General features: G+C 42.7%; 1 protein-coding gene across 9 annotated transcripts in view; it reads left to right on the top strand.

Moving 5' to 3' along the window:
- The window catches only part of LOC139534117 (kinesin-like protein KIF21A), a 39,304-nt gene extending 19,393 nt beyond the window's left edge, over positions 1-19,911 (top strand). The window contains exons 6-35 of one of the 9 annotated variants that reach the window (XM_071332886.1): positions 88-261; positions 753-868; positions 1,292-1,487; positions 1,908-2,097; positions 2,239-2,302; positions 2,397-2,591; positions 3,386-3,430; positions 3,954-4,011; positions 4,134-4,251; positions 4,512-4,700; positions 4,828-4,857; positions 5,217-5,416; positions 5,580-5,687; positions 5,801-5,869; positions 6,007-6,155; positions 7,854-7,995; positions 12,574-12,768; positions 12,903-13,004; positions 13,238-13,403; positions 14,496-14,559; positions 14,961-15,012; positions 15,206-15,411; positions 15,699-15,908; positions 16,021-16,053; positions 16,249-16,385; positions 16,631-16,805; positions 17,051-17,209; positions 17,478-17,766; positions 18,048-18,247; positions 18,504-19,911. In XM_071332886.1, coding sequence (XP_071188987.1) covers positions 88-261; positions 753-868; positions 1,292-1,487; positions 1,908-2,097; positions 2,239-2,302; positions 2,397-2,591; positions 3,386-3,430; positions 3,954-4,011; positions 4,134-4,251; positions 4,512-4,700; positions 4,828-4,857; positions 5,217-5,416; positions 5,580-5,687; positions 5,801-5,869; positions 6,007-6,155; positions 7,854-7,995; positions 12,574-12,768; positions 12,903-13,004; positions 13,238-13,403; positions 14,496-14,559; positions 14,961-15,012; positions 15,206-15,411; positions 15,699-15,908; positions 16,021-16,053; positions 16,249-16,385; positions 16,631-16,805; positions 17,051-17,209; positions 17,478-17,766; positions 18,048-18,247; positions 18,504-18,561 — 4,089 coding nt within the window. In that variant the 3' untranslated portion in view covers positions 18,562-19,911. Of the gene's footprint in view, positions 1-87; positions 262-752; positions 869-1,291; positions 1,488-1,907; positions 2,098-2,238; positions 2,303-2,396; positions 2,592-3,385; positions 3,431-3,953; positions 4,015-4,133; positions 4,252-4,511; positions 4,701-4,827; positions 4,858-5,216; positions 5,417-5,579; positions 5,688-5,800; positions 5,870-6,006; positions 6,156-7,853; positions 7,996-12,573; positions 12,769-12,902; positions 13,005-13,237; positions 13,404-14,495; positions 14,560-14,960; positions 15,013-15,205; positions 15,412-15,698; positions 15,909-16,020; positions 16,054-16,248; positions 16,386-16,630; positions 16,806-17,050; positions 17,210-17,477; positions 17,767-18,047; positions 18,248-18,503 lie in introns of all 9 variants that reach the window. The other 8 variants (XM_071332887.1, XM_071332885.1, XM_071332891.1 and 5 more) reach the window with 8 other exon arrangements.
- The last annotated feature ends 923 nt before the right edge of the window (positions 19,912-20,834 follow it).

The raw sequence follows: 20,834 nt of genomic DNA, 5'->3' as shown, positions 1-20,834 counted from the left end.
GACATGAACTTACACACACAATCACCATGTTTATTTTCCCCACAGTCTCTTATTTGTTTGATTCACAATGCCCATCTCCTCCTTCAGGAGTCCAATGAGACAGACAACCGTCTGGCCAACGGTTCCTCTGAGATCAACTCTGAGTTCGAGACGCTGACGGCTAAGTTTCACTTTGTGGACCTGGCCGGGTCGGAGAGACTAAAGAGGACAGGAGCTACTGGGGATCGAGCCAAGGAAGGCATCTCCATCAACTGTGGACTGGTGAGACTCTCACTGTAAAATAATGCATGCTATAGTTAGAAAAAAGGGTGAACACACAGTGCCTGGTTTGAGTCAATTTATTACCAGTTGACGGACTTTAAATGGAATTGACCCGAACCATTCCCAATGCTAGAACGGTGCATGTAAAAGTCATAGGTTACTCAGCACTAGGAGGTTTTAGAGAGTCAGGACAGTGGTGATGCCATGTCCTCTTCTTGGATGACTGACCTGAACTGTTTCAATGATACACTTGTTGTGTAGAGCTGAGAAGCTATCGGGAAAGCGCCACCTGGTGGTTGAGAAAGATATTGCAGATGTCCTACCAACACTGTCTGCCACCACCTCTTTGATTGACAACTGAATTTAAAAGTCACATTAAAGGACGGATTTTATGCTTTATTTTTGATAGAATGCAGATGTTTAAGCCTCATTTTTAAGGATCTCATCTCATCTTCATGTCTCTGTGGTCTGTTTTTCCTCTCTCGCTGCAGCTTGCGCTGGGTAACGTGATCAGTGCTCTGGGGGACAGGAGTAAGAGGTCCACCCACGTGCCTTACAGGGACTCGAAACTCACCCGGCTACTGCAGGACTCTCTGGGAGGAAACAGGTCTGTATGTCCTCATAAACCACATAAAAACACTGTATGTAATGGTATTTGAAGATATAGATATATCTCTCCTTGAAGCTTTATTATGTGGATTAATTAATTATCTGGATTAATTAATTATCTGTCAAATGAAGGTCTGCTGACTAAAATGTCAATGTTTGAAAAGTAATCGATTAAAACCAGAATTTCTTTACGCTAGTGGGTGAATTAATTACCATGTACTGTATTTGAACATTTATCTATTTTAGTATAAATTCAAGTAATTAATTAGATATATTTTCCAAGTAGTTTACAAAGTGATTTACATTGACATTGCCTATATAGTTATTCCGTTTCTAATGTGGTCTTGTTTTTTTTGTGTCTGTCTACGGTCCGTGTCTGTATTCCGTCCATCTTCCATCCGTCTTCTATCTCTATCCCCAGTCAAACGGTGATGATAGCGTGTATCAGCCCATCTGACCGGGACTTCATGGAGACACTGAGCTGTCTGAACTACGCTAACCGAGCCAGGAACATTAAGAACAAGGTGATGGTGAACCAGGACAAAGCCTCCCAGCAGATATCAGCTCTCAGGACTGATATTGCCAGGCTACAGATGGAACTGATGGAGTACAAGACGGTAAGAGAAGGAAAGAGGGATGGAGGGTGCAAGAGAGAGAGAGGGAGATCAGATTTTTTTTGCTATTTTAGATGTCATTATATAGGCCCTGTTTTCCAGGTCTAGTCATATGGTTAACTGTACCATAATATGGATCTATATAATTTAAAAAACGTACTAACGGCTGCACATGTGTCAATTGAGGCTGTATTTCTGGTAGCCTGGAATCCAACTAAACAATAGTGAAACGGAGGGATATTCAGTGTGGATTTGAGTCTATATTTCTCTATGACCTACACTCATCTCTCTGGTCCCTCTGGTCTGAGCAGGGCAACCATCTGGTAGGGGAGGTATAACAATGTATAGTTGTATTGGCCTAACTGATCTACTATAATGATCTACTATAATAACCATAGTCCTCTGGTCTCTCTCTGGTCTCAGGGCAAGCGTATGGTGGGGGAAGACGGCATGGAGAGCATCAACGACATGGTCCATGAGAACAGCATGCTACAGACAGAGAACAGTAACCTGAGGATCAGGGTGAAGGCTATGCAGGAGACCATTGACGCCCAGAGGGCCAGACTCACACAGTACCTCAGTGATCAGGCCAACCAGGTTCTGGCCAAAGTGGGTATGTACTGGGACAGGAATAATGGACCTTATTCACACTGCACCGTGATGATTCAAAATCCAGGCTAGTGGGATAGGAAGTGCTCCTTTAAAGTCTATGGAAAAAGTGCTGAAAATGCCCTCATGTTCGATTATCTTCCAGGTGAGGGGAATGAGGAAATTGGAAATATGATCCAGAACTATATCAAAGAAATCGAGGAGCTCAGGTATGATTGCATGACATGTCTCTTACATGTACAGTATGATGTGTCTGTAGAAAGGAAGACAACAGTATTCTGACCGTTGGTTTTGTGTCTGCAGAGCCAAGCTCCTGGAGAGTGAGTCAGTGAATGAGAACCTCCGTAAAACCCTGTCCCGTGCCAACACACGCTCCTCCCTGTACGCTGGTGGGGGCTCCTTCTCCCTCGCCCCCGAGATAGTGGCTTCCGACATCATCGAGATGGCCAAGAAAGATCTGGAGAAACTCAAGAAGAAAGAGAGGAAGAAAAAGAAGAGGTAGGAGTTGTTTTTTTCCCTTCACACCTTTGATATTGCACTCTTTGATATTGCACTCTTTGATATTGCACTCTTTGATATTGCACTCACTCCACGTTGCTGTTTTGATGTACACTTCACATACAGTACATGTCATGAAACCGATTGCATTAGGTTTGTTACAATTTGTAACTAAGTGTATATGTCCAGACTTGTGGATGAAACAATACGAATAAAACTAAGCAATGGGTAGACTTTGATGGTAGGCCTTGAGTCTGACAGTGATATGCTCGGAGGTGGTTAGAGATGGGCTGGGCATGGTGGGGTGAGGGGAAGAGGTGGTACTGGGGAGGGAAGGGGGGAGGATTAGAGAAGGGTGTGGGGGGATTACAGAGGCGAGGGGAATTGGTTTCCGTTGTTGTCCCAGGGTGTTTTGGGTAATTAGTTCTGGCACCCAGCCTTTCCACTTCAGCAGATACCTATTACCTCTCTAATGTCTATCTACTGTAATACCCCATACATGATGATGGGTTTATATAACAGGCCCAGTCATGTTCAGATGTACCTGTACTCTACAACTGGTCTCTCTCTTTCTCTGTGGTTTAATACACATTTGATAAACATTTGATCAACAACATAGCACATAAACGACTTGGTACACATCAACAAGCCAATAGAAGACAACTAGTGCCAAATCCTCGAAGGTTAACCTGTTCTTCCTTGCTACACTCTTTTCTGCTCTCTGGTTCACTCCCTTCCCCTGCCAACCTCACTCTCTCCAACTGTCTCCCCTATTCTCCTCCCCCACTCTGAAGACTGCAGCGGCTCGAGGAGAGTCACCATGAGGTTAAGCTTCCCAGGTTTGCTATACCCCTCTCTCCCCCATCTCTCTAACCCCCTCTCCTCCCACTCTCCCCCATTTATCTAACTCCCCTCTTCCCACCTCTCTAACACAGCTTTTACACCTGCAGGTAGTTGCCACACCTGGAGGAAAACCCACTTGTAATCTCTCGTTCTTCTCCTTACCCCTCTCCCCCTTTCTGCATTGTTGAGACCCTTAAACTAAATAAATTAACTAAAGGATTCAGCTCTTTTTGCCATGATGCAACCGCATAATGTCAATCAATCATTCATTAACGTCTACTTCAAGGATGATTCTAACAACCAAGTGATTTGGGTTCTGATTGAATCGTGATTCTAACCTTAAATGCATTTTTACAGTGTGCAGAAAAATCAAGATAGTGAGTTCATGTGCTGTATGGTAATGCTGTATGGTAATGCTGTATGGTAATGCTGTATGGTAGTGCTCCCTGATAATCTAGTGACCTGATGTCTTGCGTTTGCGGTCAATGGCTACCTAAACCTCTGGTTCTGTTCTCACAGTGTGGTCAAGGAGGGGGTACCAGACAACGAACAGGAACGAGGCAACGACGAGGCTGAGGTGGTACGTCTTAGAATGTCCTTTATTAGCATATTTATGTCTGTGTGTGTGTGTGTGTGTGTGTGTGTGTGTGCCGTGTGTGTGTGTGTTTGTACTCACGTCGTGTAAATGTGTGTGAACAGGATGACCACGTCAGTGACCACGAGGAAGGAGAGGAGCTGGAGGGAGAAGAGGAGGAGTATGAGATGGAGGGAGAGGAGAGCTCGGACGAGTCAGACTCTGAAGAACTGGATGAGAAAGGTAAAACTCTCTCACACACACACACCTACACACACACATCCAAAGGTGCTTTTACACTGTCATACAGAATGCCCTCGCAACTTTGGTCCTGGAGGGCTGTGGGGAGTGTATGAAGAGTTTTTTCAAACCCAGGTCTAGCACTCCTTATTCATTCACCATGATTAGATTATTCTGTTATTTTAATAAAAGTAGTGAAGAATAGTTAATATGTCAATGACGCCTGTCTCATATAGCTAGTTCTGTGTGTGTTCTCTGAACAGAGAACTTCCAGGCGGATCTGGCCAACATCACGTGTGAGATCGCCATCAAGCAGAAGCTGATAGACGAGCTGGAGAACAGCCAGCGCCGCCTGCACACGCTCAAACAGCAGTATGAACAGAAACTCATGATGCTGCAGAGCAAGATCAGAGACACACAGCTGGAGAGGGACAAGGTGCTGCACAACATGGGTACGTATATGAGAGAACGAGACGTGCACAGGATATGATGTCATGTATCATGGTCACAACATCGGTACAGCAGAGACACACAGGAATATGGTGACAGATTAATGAAGGGTTGCATTTATTTGTTTAGGTGGTATGTGCTATGTCGCTAGATCTCAGAGTGAGTATATTATGGAGTTATATAACTAACTCTATCTAACTAATCCTATCCACCACCAATGACACCATACCTGTACATAACAATTGAATGTATTTTGTGTAAGTCTCTCTATCATTATTTGTTATTTTAGACACCATAAAGTACATGCGCTTGTGTTTAAACCCCTTATTTCTAGAGGGCTGTCATATTCTGTAAATCACTTTGTGACTGGGACAACGGTTGCTTTAAAAAGACTAACATCTGAATGACTGATTTGATTGATATTAAATCGTGGCTGTGCTGAGCTGTGTCGGTTGAACTGAACTGTGTTGTGTTGTTTCCACCGTGCCTGTGCTTAGCCGAGTTAGTTGTGTCTGCAGGCTCGGTGGAGACGTGCACGGAGGAGAAGGCTAAGAAGGTTAAGTTAGAATATGAGAAGAAGTTGAGCTCCATGAACAAGGAGATGCAGAAGCTACAGTCAGCCCAGAAGGAACACGCACGCCTCCTCAAGAACCAATCACAGTACGAGAAACAGCTCAAGAAACTCAACCAGGATGTGGCTGAGATGAAGAAAACAAAGGTACAGAAACAATTCTGGATGGAAGGATGGGTGGGGCGATGGTAAAGTGGGTGGTTTGTTGGAGGGAAATGTGGCTCGATTGGGGGTAGGTGATTGGTTGGGGGATGGATGGATTTGTTGACAGATTGATTGAGTGACATGTAAATGGTGGGTGTTGTGCTAGGTGGGTCTGATGCGCCAGATGAAGGAGGTGCAGGAGAAAAACAGAGCGTCAGAGTGCCGACGCAACCGAGAGATCGCTACTCTGAAGAAGGACCAGCGCAAACATGAGGTAATGTTACAGACAGGAAATAATGTGTGTTGTGAAGTTGTGTGTAAGCCTGTGACAAAGTTCAATTAAATGAAATAGTATTGATATTGATATTATGTGCCTGTCACTTACAGCTCCAACTGAGACAGCTGGAGGCTCAGAAGAGGCAGCAGGACCTGATACTACGCAGGAAAAATGAGGAGGTAAGATTAACTGGGTCATGTTCAGTATGGCAAACTGTAGCAACACGTTTTGCAATGAAAAACAAAACATCTTTGTCCTTTTTGGACTCGTTCAAATTATGCATACTGAACGTGGCCCTGCTTTCCCCCTTCGCTAGGTGACAGCTCTGAGGAGACAGGTGAGGCCCACCTCAGGGAAGGTGATCAGAAAGGTGAGCCTACCGGAGCCCCTCCAGGATCCTTCACACCGCGGCATCCCAGGCAGACCTCACTCCGCTGGGGCAGCAGCCCCCAATGGCACCCCAAGGTACTGATGGGGTGATGTTTGTGTGCGTGTGTGCGCGTGCATTTGCCATGTGCATAGGCATGATGTGTTCGTTAACCAAATCGCTATCTGCGATGATCCTCTTTGCACTAACTCTTTTGACTCAAATACGCTGCTCCTATTGTTTATTATCTATCCTGTTGCCTAGTCACTTTACCCCTACTTATATTTACAGTACATATCTACCTCAATTACCTCGTGCCCCTGCACATTGACTATGTACTGGTACCCCATGTACAGGGATGGCCTAAAATCACAAAATACAGGTACAAAATACAGATACAAAATACCATAAAAGATCTATGTGTCAAAATAAACTACAACATACATATTTGTAATGTATTTCATAAAAATACATGTATTTTAAAATACAAGTAGCCGGCCTGAACAGCAACAACATTCTCAGTAACGGTTACAAAAACGTTTTGCTTGCTATGACTGTGATATATTGTTGTTGAGCAAGTCATTCTGGATAAGCATGTCTGCTAAATTACCAAAATGTATATATATATATATATATATATGAAAATGCACATACCAAATTGAATTGTTTCAGGGCAGGGCTCATTAGAATAATACTCAGCATGCTTTGCAAGTGTTATATATACATCATTTAGCAGACTTTCTAATCCAGAGCAAGGGCACGTAAACAGATTTGTCACCTAGTCGGCTCAGGGATTCAAACCAGCAACCTGTTGTTTACTGGTCCAACACTCCTAACCGCTAGGCTACCTGCCATTCATTTATCACACCATAGTGCTATCAGACTGATACCAATGCAGGGTGACAGGGGGGACACAAAATGTGTACCACTATAAAATATTTAGAAAAGTATTTAGTATTTTGAAAATACAAATGACAGTATTTTGAAAATACAAAATACATTGGAGTGTAGTTCAGCCCAGTGTTATTCAAATGTCAAAATACTCAGAAGTAATTAAACCAATCTATTTCAATTCTATGTAACATAAACTCTGCCTGTGTAACGATCGTCTTGAGGAGAGAGATTGGACCAAGACGCAACGGGTAATGAAGACATGATGAATTTATTAAACAAGACGAAAACGAACTACACTTGATAATTAACAAAATACGTAGACAGACCTGAACTGGAAAAACTTACATAAACACGCAGAACAGGAATAGACTACACAAACTGAAACAGTCCCGTGTGGCGCGACAAACACAGACACGGAAGACAATCACCCACAAACAAACAGTGAGAACATCCTACCTTAATATGGTTCTCAATCAGAGGAAATGAATTACACCTGCCTCTAATTGAGAACCATATCAGGTAACCCATTAACCAACATAGATACACATAACATAGAATGCCCACCCCAACTCACGCCCTGACCGACTAAACACATACAAAAACAACAGAAAACAGGTCAGGAACGTGACAGCCTGTGTATATAGCCAAGTTATCTTTACTCATTGTGTATGTATTCCTTGTGGTATAATTTTTTCGATATTTTCTCTCTGTATTGTTGAGAAGGGCCCGTAAGTATATATTTCACTGTTTGTCTACACCTGTTGTTTACAAAGCATGTGGCAAATAACATTTTATTATATTTTTTACTTGATTTGATTTGTGTACATGAAAGGACTCCTACTCTAGCTGAAACAGGACAACAATAAGTGAACAACTGATCTCTGTTGAATTCCACTTATCAGGAAGTACCCGTTGAGGACGAGTGTCTACACCACCAGGACAGCCCGGGCTAAATGGCAGTCTCTGGAGAGACGCATCACTGACATCATCATGCAGAGGCTGACCATCTCAAACATGGAGGCTGATATGAACCGCTTCCTCAAGGTAAAATAGATCCACTATAGTTTTACTGTATTGCTACTGTATTACTACCAGGTCTACTGTATTCCTATCAGACTGATGTCAACATGGTTTTCTGTCAGTGGAAAAAGGCAAAAACCGACAGGGGAGTATAAAGAGACGTATCATTTTTGACGTTTTGGCTACACTCTAGAATTAAGGGTGACTAAAGGAACCCTGGAGTTCCTCAATGAACCATCGCAGTCAATGGGTTCATATTTGTACCATTGGTTAGCTGAGGGGTTCTTGAAGGAACCTTTAAAGTTTAAATTTAGCGAAGGTTACTGGGAGAACCTTTTTGTCGGCACATGCAGAGCACTTTGAATTTATTTCGCCATTGGATTTGTTGTGCTGCCAGATTCAGAAGAATATAAAAATGTTGTTTTCACCGATGGCGTTATGGGATAGCTAGCAACTTGTAAACAATTACCCATTCCTATACGGGTACTATTTTAATACCAATGTTGAATAATACATGATTGGCTGTCAAGCCAATTATATTATATGACTGTAGCTCCTGTTTTAATTCCGAAAAGTTTATTGTGATGGTAATGACATGTGTTTATGATAATTAATTATTAGGTTTTGGCTTAGGTTGCAAGCTAGCTACAGTATCTTCAACCTAGCCAACACTTAAAAATGCTTGGTTGTTTGGATGACCCAACTGCTGGGTAGCAGGAATTGGGTCACTAAGTTGGGTTGTTTTCTTTAAAAAGGGCCAGGTTGGGTTATTGATGCTGGGTTATTAAGATATGACCCAGCGGGTCAGATGAGAAGACTGCGGAGCGTGGTTTAGTAAGGGTGTTGTTCTATTTTGCCACCCGTGGGCAGAAACGTAATTCCCATTAATCTTTTCTGTTGTATTGTCATCACATGTTAAGGTTGAACACTGATAGATTTGTAGCTTTAATGAGGCTTGCAGACTTGTATGAGTTCCTCAAGAGCCTTTAGACGGGTTGGTTGTTTAGCAACTAATGTGGCAAAAAAGACGGGGTTGGCTTAGATTGTAGACAACATGCAAACTATATTTAGTCTCCAATGTTTATTGAAAACAAATACATTTGCACAATAAATACATAGTTACAGTTGTTGGTTAGCTAGCGAATTCTTTTCATATTAGCATAGATGTGACATCAGTCAAAACACTTCAAAACAAGACATGGTATCAAGAACAAGATAAAACTAGCTGAAACGAGCCAACTACGATTTCGCATATGGCAGCTTCTTGTCATTGTTGCTGGCTATCTTGCCATCCAGAATCACAACAACACACCACCTTCTGTTCTATTTTGCCACCCGTGGGCAGAAACGTAATTCCCATTAATCTTTTCTGTTGTATTGTCATCACATGTTAAGGTTGAACACTGATAGATTTGTAGCTTTAATGAGGCTTGCAGACTTGTATGAGTTCCTCAAGAGCCTTTAGACGGGTTGGTTGTTTAGCAACTAATGTGGCAAAAAAGACAGGGTTGGCTTAGATTGTAGACAACATGCAAACTATATTTAGTCTCCAATGTTTATTGAAAACAAATACATTTGCACAATAAATACATAGTTACAGTTGTTGGTTAGCTAGCGAATTCTTTTCATATTAGCATAGATGTGACATCAGTCAAAACACTTCAAAACAAGACATGGTATCAAGAACAAGATAAAACTAGCTGAAACGAGCCAACTACGATTTCGCATATGGCAGCTTCTTGTCATTGTTGCTGGCTATCTTGCCATCCAGAATCACAACAACACACCACCTTCTGCCCCATTGAAGCGCATGTATCGTTTTCGTGATATTGTAGCATATTGTATGCAAAGCCCAATGTTGGAAAGTTACTACTTTATTACTATATGAAGATGGCATTGCGTTCAGATGACTGTCATGGCTCTACAGTGCCTTCAGAAAGTATTCACACCCCTGGACTTTTCCCACATGTTTAAAATGGATTAAATTGAGATTTTGTATCACTAATCTATACACAATACCCCAAAATGTCAAAGTGGAATTACGTTTTTAGAAATGTTTGCAAATTCATTAAAAATGAAAAGCTGAAATGTCTTGAGTCAATAAGTATTCAAATGTGCGTAGCAAGTCACATAATAAGTTGCATGGACTCACTCTGTGTGCAGTAATAGTGTTTAACATGACAACCCCATTTCTGTACCCCACACATACAATTATCTGTAAGGTCCCTCAGTCGAGCAGTGAATTTCAACCACAGATTCAACCACAAAGACCAGGGAGGTTTTTCCAATGGTTCGCAAAGAAGGGCACCTATTGATAGATGGGTAAAAAAAAAGAAGACATCGAACATCCCTTTGAGCATGGTGCAGTTATTAATTACACTTTGGATGGTGTATCAATACACCCAGTCACTACAAAGATACAGGCGCCATTCCTAACTCAGTTGCTGGAGAGGAGGGAAACTCCTCAGAGATTTCACCATGGAGCCAATAGATATTTTAAAACAGTTACAGAGTTTAATGGCTGTGAGAGGAAATACTGTAACTGAGGATGGATCAACAACATTGTAGTTACTCCACAATACTAACATAAATTACAGAGTGAAAAAAGGAAGCCTGTACCGAATAAAAGTATTCCAAAACATGCATCCTGTTTGCAATAAGTCACTAAAGTAATACTGAAAAAATGTGGCAAAGAAATGACCTTTTTGTCCTGAATACAAAGCGTTATGTTTGGGGCAAATCCAACACAGTACATTACAGAGTACTACTTTTCACATTTTCAAGCATGGTGGTGGCTGAATCATTTTATGGGTATGTGTAACGGCGTTCCTCCTCCTCTTCATCCGAAGAGGAAGAGCAGGGATTGAACCAAGGCGCAGCGTTGTGATAATACATGATTTATTTAAACAAGGAACGAAAACACGAAGAACACTTGATAACTAACAAAATAACAAAACGGAGTAGACAGACCTGGACATGCGAACTTACATACAACGAAGAACTCACGAACAGGAAAATGACTACACAAAACGACGAACGAACGAAACAGTCCCATATGGTGCAAACAAACACAGACACAGGAGACAACCACCCACCACAAACAATGTGACAACACCTACCTTAATATGATTCTCAATCAGAGGAGATGAAAACCACCTGCCTCTAATTGAGAACCATATTAGGTACCCATTAACCAACATAGAAACAGAAAACATAGACTGCCCACCCAAACTCACGTCCTGACCAGCTAACACATAAAAACTAACAGAAAACAGGTCAGGAACGTGACAGTATGCTTGTCATTGGCGAGGACTAGGGAGTTTTTTGGGATAAAATAAATGGAATAGAGCTAAGCACAGGCAAAATCCTAGTGGAAAACTTGGTTCAGTCTGCTTTCCAACAGACACTGGGAGACAAATTCACCTTTCTGCAGGACAATTAGCTAAAACTCAAGGCCAAATATACACTGGAGTTGCTTACCAAGAAAACATTGAATGTTCCTGAGCGGCCTAGTTACAGTTTTGACTTAAATCGGCTTGATAGTCTATGGCTAGACTTGAAAATGGCTGTCTACTGTAGCAATGATCAACAACCAAGTTTTTTTAACTAGGCAAGTCAGTTAAGAACAAATTCTTATTTTCAATGACAGCCTAAGAACAGTGGGTTAACTGCCTTGTTCAGAGGCAGAACAACAGATTTGTACCTTTTCAGCTCAGGGATTTGAACTTGCAACCTTTTGGTTATTAGTCCAACACTCTAACCATTAGGCTACGCTGCCGCCCCGTTGATAGAGCTTGAATCATTTAAAAAAATAATAGGCAAATATTGTACAATCCAGGTGTGCAAAGCTCTTAGAGACTTACTCAGACAGACTCACAGCTGTAATCACTGCCAAAAGTGATTCTAACATGTATTGATTTAGGGGGTTGAATACTTATCTAATCAAGATATACAGTATTAGTGTTTTATTTTCCATTAATTAAAAACATTTTGTTTTTTGTCTAGATTGCTGACAAAAAAAAAGACAATTAAATCAATTTTAATCCCACTTTGTAACATAACAAAATTCAAATAAAGTCATGGCGTGTGAATACTTTCTGAGGGCACTGTATATGTAATCAGCAAAGTTAATATTATATTCAGAGGGATCACACCAGATCCAAGGCGAAATTCAACGTTTGTGCAGGTCCCCAGGACGTCAGGAGACTGTATCAAAACTAGCCACTAAAAGAAAAAAAGGGGGGGGATAAACACTGGGATTGAACACATGGTCTACGGAGCCAGAGGCTTAGACTACTCCAGCAAGTCCAGTCAGAATTAATGCCTAAAGTTTTAACCCTATCCTGTGGCAATTATGTGAAAAACATATTATTCATGTCACAGGGGTTCCTCAAATGACCTTTTCAGAGGTGTTCCTCGAGGAACCTTTGTGACCTGGAAAGGTTCCCCCTGTGTGGCAATTTTTAGAACCCCAAAAGGTTCCTCTAGACTCCTTTACTTCTAATATCGTAACGCAATAGCTAGAAAGGAACGCAATTCGAAAACACTTTTATTGTAACTTTTTCTTTCCTCCTCTCTCTCCCTTCCTCCTGCCTCTTACAGCAACGTGAGGACCTAACCAAGCGAAGGGAGAAGGTGTCTCGTAAGAGGGAGAAGATCGCCACAGAGGGGACCGACACGGACCGAAGCATCCAGTCTTTGAACGAAGAAATGGATGCCCTGGCGGCCAACATCGACTACGTCAACGACAGCATCGCTGACTGCCAGGCTAACATCATGCAGATGGAGGAAGCGAAGGTTAGCTGACGCTAAACACACACATTTTCCTCAGGAAGTTGACCCTTTCTAGTTATTAGTACAGCTGACGCCAGCACACACATTTTCTTCAGAGTTGTTATTATGACTGACTGTGTGATGTTGTTGGGATGCAGGAGGAGGGAGACACAGTGGACATTACCGCGGTGATCAGCTCCTGTAACCTATCAGAAGCCCGCTTCCTGCTTGATCACTTCCTGCACATGGCCATCAACAAGGTAACCACGGTACACCTGTCCCTACTGAGTTCTCTCTACCTTTCGATTAAGCGCCATTCAGGTTATTGTAAATTTACGAACTTTATACTTATACTACCAAATTAGAGTTAAACATGCGTATCTGCTGTTCTGTGGGCTAAATGTCACACCACTCTGTTGATGTCAGTGTGAGATTTATGTGTGTGTTTGTCGTCTATGTAATGTATGATTTTACTGGTACGTGCATCTCCCAGGGTCTGCAGGCGGCCCAGAAGGATTCCCAGGTGAAGATGATGGAGGGCAGGCTGAAGCAGACAGAGATCAACAGCGCCACTCAGAACCAGCTGCTGTTCCACATGCTGAAGGAGAAAGCTGAACTCAACCCTGAGCTGGACGCTCTGCTGGGCAATGCACTGCAAGGTATAGATGGCTCGGTGGTATAAACACGCTGCTTTTCTGTTCTTCATCTTTTGGTTACACTTTATTTTATAGTCCACTGTTTTATCTGACATTCACAATGGTAGTGATTGACCTAACAATAACAATTTATAGAAACATATTTCCCATATTGTTTTTCTTTTGGATTCAGTAAAACATGTACCATTAAATATTCTCTTAGTAAATAGCCTACCAGTAAAATACCCACTGAAACAGGACTGTAAAATAAAGTGTCTCCATTCTTTTAACTTTTGTTTGACTTTGATTTCTTTGTTTTGTTTTCCTGTTTGTTCACCCTGAATTCAAACAGAGATAGGTTACCTACTGGTGGGTAAGTAACAGACACCAGACTGACTGGTCCCAGAGACCGTGGGTCTCCCTTAAAGCCCCTCCTCCCTCTAAAACTCCCCTTTAAGACTAACGTGAGAACGTAACTTTGCCTTGAGGTGCATGAGGTGGTATGTTGCCCCCTGTCGTCTGACCCCCACTTCCCTGTCTGACCCTTCCCTGTCCTCTTTGTGGATGTATAGTTTTCAGCAGACTCATTCAGGATGACCTGAATATTAAGAATCAGCACTAGCTTAAACCCTGACCCACACGCAAACCTGAAGTTCAGGCCTTAAGTAGAGTACTACTCCAACTCCAACCTTTACTAAGTTACCCTCCTTAAAATGGAAACGTCAGATGCATCATACTAATATATAGTATACTATCCTATCCTTTTGACCTTGTCTGAACCCTGATGTATTTAAACTGACCTCTGAACTTTGAACCCTGTACCTTAGAGCTCTTTTGAATTCAAACAATTGTTTTGCTGCTGCTGCAGCATTAGTTTGAAACCACTGTATGCATTTGCTTTCTTTGTGATATCCAGACTGTAAATTGACTTTGAAAATGGTCTACCTCTTACAGTTTAAAATAGTAAAGTAACAGAAGTTTAGTGCTTGTAATGGAATATTTGAAAACATGCCGTGAAGCCATAACTACCCCATGTCAGAACATGCAGTAACTGAGGCACGTTGTGTATCTGAGGGCCCAGTGTAACAAGGTGTACTGTATGGTTCTGTCCTCTAGCAGAGAATGGAGATGACAGCAGTAGTGATGAGTCCTCTACCCCCAGCCCAGCCACAGAGGGAAGGTAAAAACCATTTGACTCAGACAAGACAATGAGGATATTGAATATTGAATTTCATCACTTAAAGCTGGAATCCTTATTGTTGAGACTGCCACATCCGTTTGCAATATTACAAAAACAAAGAAGTTACTGCAAATGAACACTGTTTTTTCCCCCTTGAACATCGTTGTACGTGAGATAGAACAGCAGAATATGTATGCAATTTTTTTACCGCGTTGGCCGCCCTTCATCACCTCTAGTTTGTCACTAAACAATAAAAATGGCCGTGGGTTATTCAGTGGCGCTGTTTCTCCTAATGCGGATTCCACCTTTAATTTCTGATTATACTTTATTTGGGTAGTCCATCAACAAACTATCAATAGACTATGTGTAACATGTAAATTGCCCCTCTATCTTTGCATCAGTTTATTGGCCTCTGACCTCCTGAAACTGTGTGGAGAGGCCAAACCTAGGAAGGTACAGTCATCTACAGTACTTCACACGCAAAGCAATTTTCTAAATGCCATTTGTATTACATTTTCATAATGTCTAAAGTAAAGAAGTTACTGATAAGCACTTTGAGATAAATTTGTAATTTGTTATTTGTAAAACACTCTTTATGAATGGATATGTTATTGATTGATTGATTTGATCAATCCCTCTATCATAGGCACGCAGAAGGACAACCACCCAGATGGAGCTGCTGTATGCTGGTAGTGGTGAATTTGACTCCCCTACGGGGGACTTCTCTGCCTCCCTGCTACCCCTGGTAGAGGCCCAGGAAGGGACAGGGGACACGGGGACAGTAGCAGGACATCTCGGGGACAGGGAACTCACTGTGTCCCCCTCAGCACTGTCCACCAGGATAGCTGGACTGTAAGTCCTTATTTTGGTCAAATGTCTTTGTGTTTAGTTTTTAGAACTATAGTACAGGAAATACAGTGAGATACTTGCGGAGTAAATCCTTACCTACTGTATGTGCATTTGATGGGTCAGGCTTCACGTTTTAGCGGTGTTATTGTTGAAAAGAACGAGTGCATCAGCACGAGAAGGATAGAACGTTTAACTTGACCCAGACTGCATTGTAACCGTCAATGATGCATATGACTTCAGCTGATCATCCAGTGGGTATCAATTCAACTGTCCGTCTCTGTGTTGTGTAGTTCTGGAGTGTGGTCTTCTATGGGAGCTGAGAGGAGATCACTGGAACGCTCGCCTCTAACACCCAGGAGGATGCTAGAGAAGGGAGGACAACCCCCCTTAGACATCAAGGAACACACACCTATGGACCCCAAGGGTCACCCAGCACGAGAGACAAAGTCACACATACCCACAGCCACAGAGAAGACCAAAATCACAGACACCAAACCAACGTAAGAGCCGTTGCATGAAGCCGTCAACACACCACCACACCACCATGCCACAAATGTCATGTTTCGTACGACATCCCGATGGTCATAGTAGTACCTACGTCTTGTGTTTCAGGTTGGAAGAGTCACTTATATATCAAGGACAAAGGTATGTAACACTACTGTATGTCTATCTATATACTATACTACTGCATATGTCTAATTTCCTAACGCAGAGGTTCCCAAACTTTTTCACTCTGGGCCCCCGTTCCAGAATTGAGGAACATCCTTCTAGCCCGTGCCCCCCCTGCCCCCCACAGTCTGGGAACCACTGTCCTAACAATGTATTTTGTCCTTGTTACAGAGGGGTGATCAACCCCGTGTCATCCCCTAAGAGCAGCCATGCTGCCAGACTACAGTGTGTCTATGTGGCTGAGGGACACACCAAACCTGTCATGTGTGTCGACTGCACTGATGACCTGCTCTTCACTGGCTCTAAAGGTACAGCTCTCTAGTTCTATAATGTTCGGAGACAAAATCAACCCTTGACCTCTAAACCATGACCCCTAGAGACTTCTCACACCTGAAAGGCTCAGATAAGTGTAAGACATATTATTTGGTATTAGCTTCATCTAGCTTTCTGGTATGGTTGATGGCGTTTCTGTCATATTGAACACTCATCGTAACCCCTAACCATCGACCTCTAACCCCTGCGTCTGCGTGTGTTTGTGTACGTGTGTTGTCAGATCGTACGTGTAAGGTTTGGAACCTGGTGACTGGTCAAGAGATCATGTCTCTGGGAGATCATCCCAGCAGTGTGGTGTCTGTTAGATACTGTTCCAGCCTGGTCTTCACTGTCTCCACCGCTTACATCAAGGTCTGGGACATCCGAGACTCCGCCAAGTGCATACGCACACTCACGTGAGTAAATATATATACAAACACCAAGAGTATTTATATACACCTCTAGTAATAAACCGAAGACCTTTGTTATGTCAACAGTTGGAGTTGAGCGTGCCAGTTCCTTTTTCAACACATTCTAGGAGATTCTAACACATTCCAACACAGCCCAGGGAACTTCAGATTCTTATTGGCTACATGAAAAAAGTACTTTTACACAATGTCATTCCCATTGACATGGTATTAAATGTGTGTGTGTGTCGCAGGTCTTCGGGCCAGGTGAGTACAGGGGACAGCTGTGTGTCTCTCAGGTCCCTGTCCATCCCTCCAGGAGAGAACCAGATCAACCAGATTTCTCTGAACCCTACGGGATCCTACCTCTACTCCGCCTCTGGCAACTTAGTCCGCATGTGGGACCTCAGGAAGTAAGAATGAAGGCCAAAAAAATTCATTTTTCCCCACCAAGAGTAGTTGAATATCTTGTTTAGTTTAAGTAAGGACTGCAGGTGGCACAAAATTAAGATAAAAGGAGAGGAATTGCATTCGCCAAAACAGGCACAGGTGCTGAATGTAGAGTGTAGAAAAGATAGCTAGTGAATGCTCATCATTACTTCCAAGTATGATCTTTAGTTGTACCAAAGAATCCTAGATCGGAACTCTCCCTGACCCTTGAATCCTGACCTTATGCTCTAGGTTTGTGTCTACTGGGAAGCTGACTGGTCACCTGGGTCCAGTCTTGTGTCTGACCGTCGATCAGATGGGCAACGGACAAGACGTGGTCCTAACGGGGTCCAAGGACCACACCCTTAAGATGTTTGAGGTGACGGAGGGTGTCCAGGGCAGCATTGTGTCCTGTCACAACTTTGAGCCACCACACCAGGAGTGTATAGTCTCTCTGGCTGTTCAGGGGAACAGCCTCTACAGCAGCTCCAGAGACTACTGCATCAAGAAGTGGGACCTGTCCCGGAAACGATTAGTACAGGTGAGACATACTGGACACTAGCTGTATATACAGTACTGCTAGTACCTGAAAGAGAGACAAGGCTCTCAAAAACATACAATGAGCTGAAAGCTGTGATTTTCACTTTGCATGTTGCTTTGTAAGCATCAAATCTTGTTCTGTTGAATTGTTTTTGCTAGCTGCAACATTATCATCATTATAAGGCCAGTAGTGGTAGTAAACAAAATGTATTGTCCCAAGGAGTTATTTTTCAACAGTTTGTAGCCCTGTTTTGACCTAGTGCTTACTTGCTTCCTCCACAGCAGGCGGCGAGCGCCCACTCTGACTGGGTAAGTGCACTGGGTGTTGTGCCAGGGTGCCCGGTAGTGCTGAGTGCAGACAGGGGAGGTCTGCTGAAGCTGTGGCACGCTGATACCCTGGCACCGCTAGGAGACCTGAGGGGACACGACAGCCCTGTTAACGGAATGGCTACCAACAGCAGCCAACTATTCACTGCCTCAGAGTGAGTTTAATGCCTAACCCTAACATGACCCTCGAATGCCATAGGAGTCTACAGCTATATCTCACGGCAAACCTGACCATAACCCCTACCTTCGGAGAATATATCTCCTAACTTTGAACATGATCCTGTTCATACCCTGACCCTAACCCTCTGAGTAAATCAACCCACTGTTACTATAATAACAAAGTCATAGTTTAACCTAAACCTCTGATACACATGTTGATCCTGCGGTGTCATGTTCTTTCTTGTGTGACAGTGACCGGACAGTGAAGATCTGGCAAGCAAATGGTTCTTTGGAGGAAGGGATCCATTGACACTGAGAAGGAGACCTCTGGACTGTGACTGGACGCAACTCTGGGGACCTACTAGATTACTCTGGATCTAATACAGCCTATGGATCTATTGCTGCCTGCTGGATCTACTACTCGATCTAGTTGCTGCTGCTCTGCACAATGATCCATGGATGAAGGACGTCCGAAGATGGTCACAGGGCAGATGACCAGCCCTGACATACATATGACCCCTTGAGTTCACCAACATAGGACGTTCACTCAACAAGGTTGGAGGAGAGTAACACAACAGTCACGGTATTCACCTGAAGAAAAGTGAAACTCCAGTGTGATGCCCCTGGTTCTGCTTCATGCTGTATCCTCTCTATACATATCGTAGAGGAATCATCCACTACAGTGCGTGGAATCATCTCTCTGTGTTAGGAGGGGGGGGGGTCTTCTAAATAAAGGCCCTATGGAGGTTGGTCTTACTTCAGCTGTTACTGCCAAACCCTTTGGGAGACTCATATAGCCTTAGTGGGGAATAGGGATGTCTCAGTAGGAATAGCACAGTGACCTAGCTACAGAAACAAAGCTCAATGAGGGTGTGTCGTCATCACACCACAAATGCGATTGTGGATTTTCATCTCAACCAAATTCAAGTGTTGCTTTTAATGTTGTTACCTGCAGATTGTCGGTGACCTAAGTACAAACCTTCTCTGTGTTGTGGTAAGTGGTCTTACTCTTTTTGTATCATGCAAGTACATTCAAACCTCAAACTACCAAAAGTGGTTTGATCTTTCATTTTCTGTCAAAATGTTTGTATTTATGTGTGTTTTCATGGCGACTTTGAAACCTCCAAAGTTCTGAGCTTCCATTTCATGTTGTATCCAATGGCCTGCGTCAATCATTTCAGAGCCCAGGTAAAGTGAGGTTACCTGTGCACAGGCGTATGCCCTATCTTAAATCAACTCAGTTTACACAGATTTGCAGATGTTATCACAGGTGCAGCGAAATGTTTGTGTTTCTAGCTCCAACAGTGCAGTAATACTTAGTAATAAAACATTTCTGAGTGAGTTTTCCCGTGCCCACGTATTCCATTCCCCCAATCTGATTTAGGAACGGGCTGGACAGAATAGAACAAAACAGAGGTGTGTGTTATTATCAGTGCCTGTCAATTTTATACTGTAGATACAGTAGTACAGTATCACAACCTAATCTGTGTGGACTAGCCCAGGATCCCTAGATTGGGATGACATAGGTTATATGACCACATCTTTATGTAAATAAGAATCTGTTTTTCTTCCTCCTGGACAACTTGCGCACAAATTCCGACTTTTTAGTGATTCTAATTTCAGATGCAGTGTGGAAATAAATGTCCTCTGTCAAAAATAACATGAACTGATATGTCTTTCAACGTGGAGATGTGTGTTGCCATAATGCCACCAATTGGTGGCAGTATAATACAATATCACATTAGGAAACATGTCACGGTTTCAAAACAGAGAAAGCTTTGGAGCGGGAGATTTGTATTACTGCTGTTCTTCTGTTCTTCCGTAGATATTCAGTCCGTGGCTGTTTTAATTTGTTGCAGGAAAACGATTCTATCCAATGTCCACGAACCAATCTCCTTGACAGGTGTCCTTACTTTTGTAGTAAATTCCTGATAGCACAGGTGGATTTGCATATGTTCATAAACGCATGCAAATCAACCTGCTTTCCAAACGTAGATCTTTGGTTGGGTCTGTTTTCTCATTTGTTTGCAGCGAAGATAAAAGTATTGCAAGAATTCCATAAAAGCAGACCAAAGGCACGTATCATAGATCCAAGGTATAAACCATGGTAAGAACTATACAGTAGGCTCTCTATATACCTGTGAATTCCCACTTCCTGCATGGTCACCTGTGTGCCTACCTATGCATATGACCAGTGACCCATGACCCAACATATGTGGGCACACAGGTGACCAACAGTGTATACATTTATTGAGGAGGAACTACGATGAAATCCTTGTTTTTTTCCCCATTAGCTTCTTTCTCCTTTAGATAGCACTGCAGGTGGAATCATCATGTTTCGTACATCCCCTGAAGAAGAGAAGTGATGGGAATGAATCAGTATTTAATGTACAACAATTGGTGCATCAGAGTTTCATGTGTACAATAAGAACAGAACAATCTCTTGCACCATAAGCACTGCGTTACTTCTGTACCACGGACTATTTCCATGTCTAAACACTGTTCCAAAAACCACAAGCTACTGTATATTTACAGTTTTTTTCAATTGCTAACAAGCATCGGTCATTAGTGAGGCCACTTTTT

The sequence above is a fragment of the Salvelinus alpinus genome, chromosome 11, assembly GCF_045679555.1.
Source record: "Salvelinus alpinus chromosome 11, SLU_Salpinus.1, whole genome shotgun sequence".
In the NCBI taxonomy this organism is placed as follows: domain Eukaryota; kingdom Metazoa; phylum Chordata; class Actinopteri; order Salmoniformes; family Salmonidae; genus Salvelinus; species Salvelinus alpinus.
Note: the sequence above shows the minus strand (reverse complement) of the source record. Positions and strands in the feature narration are given on the sequence as shown.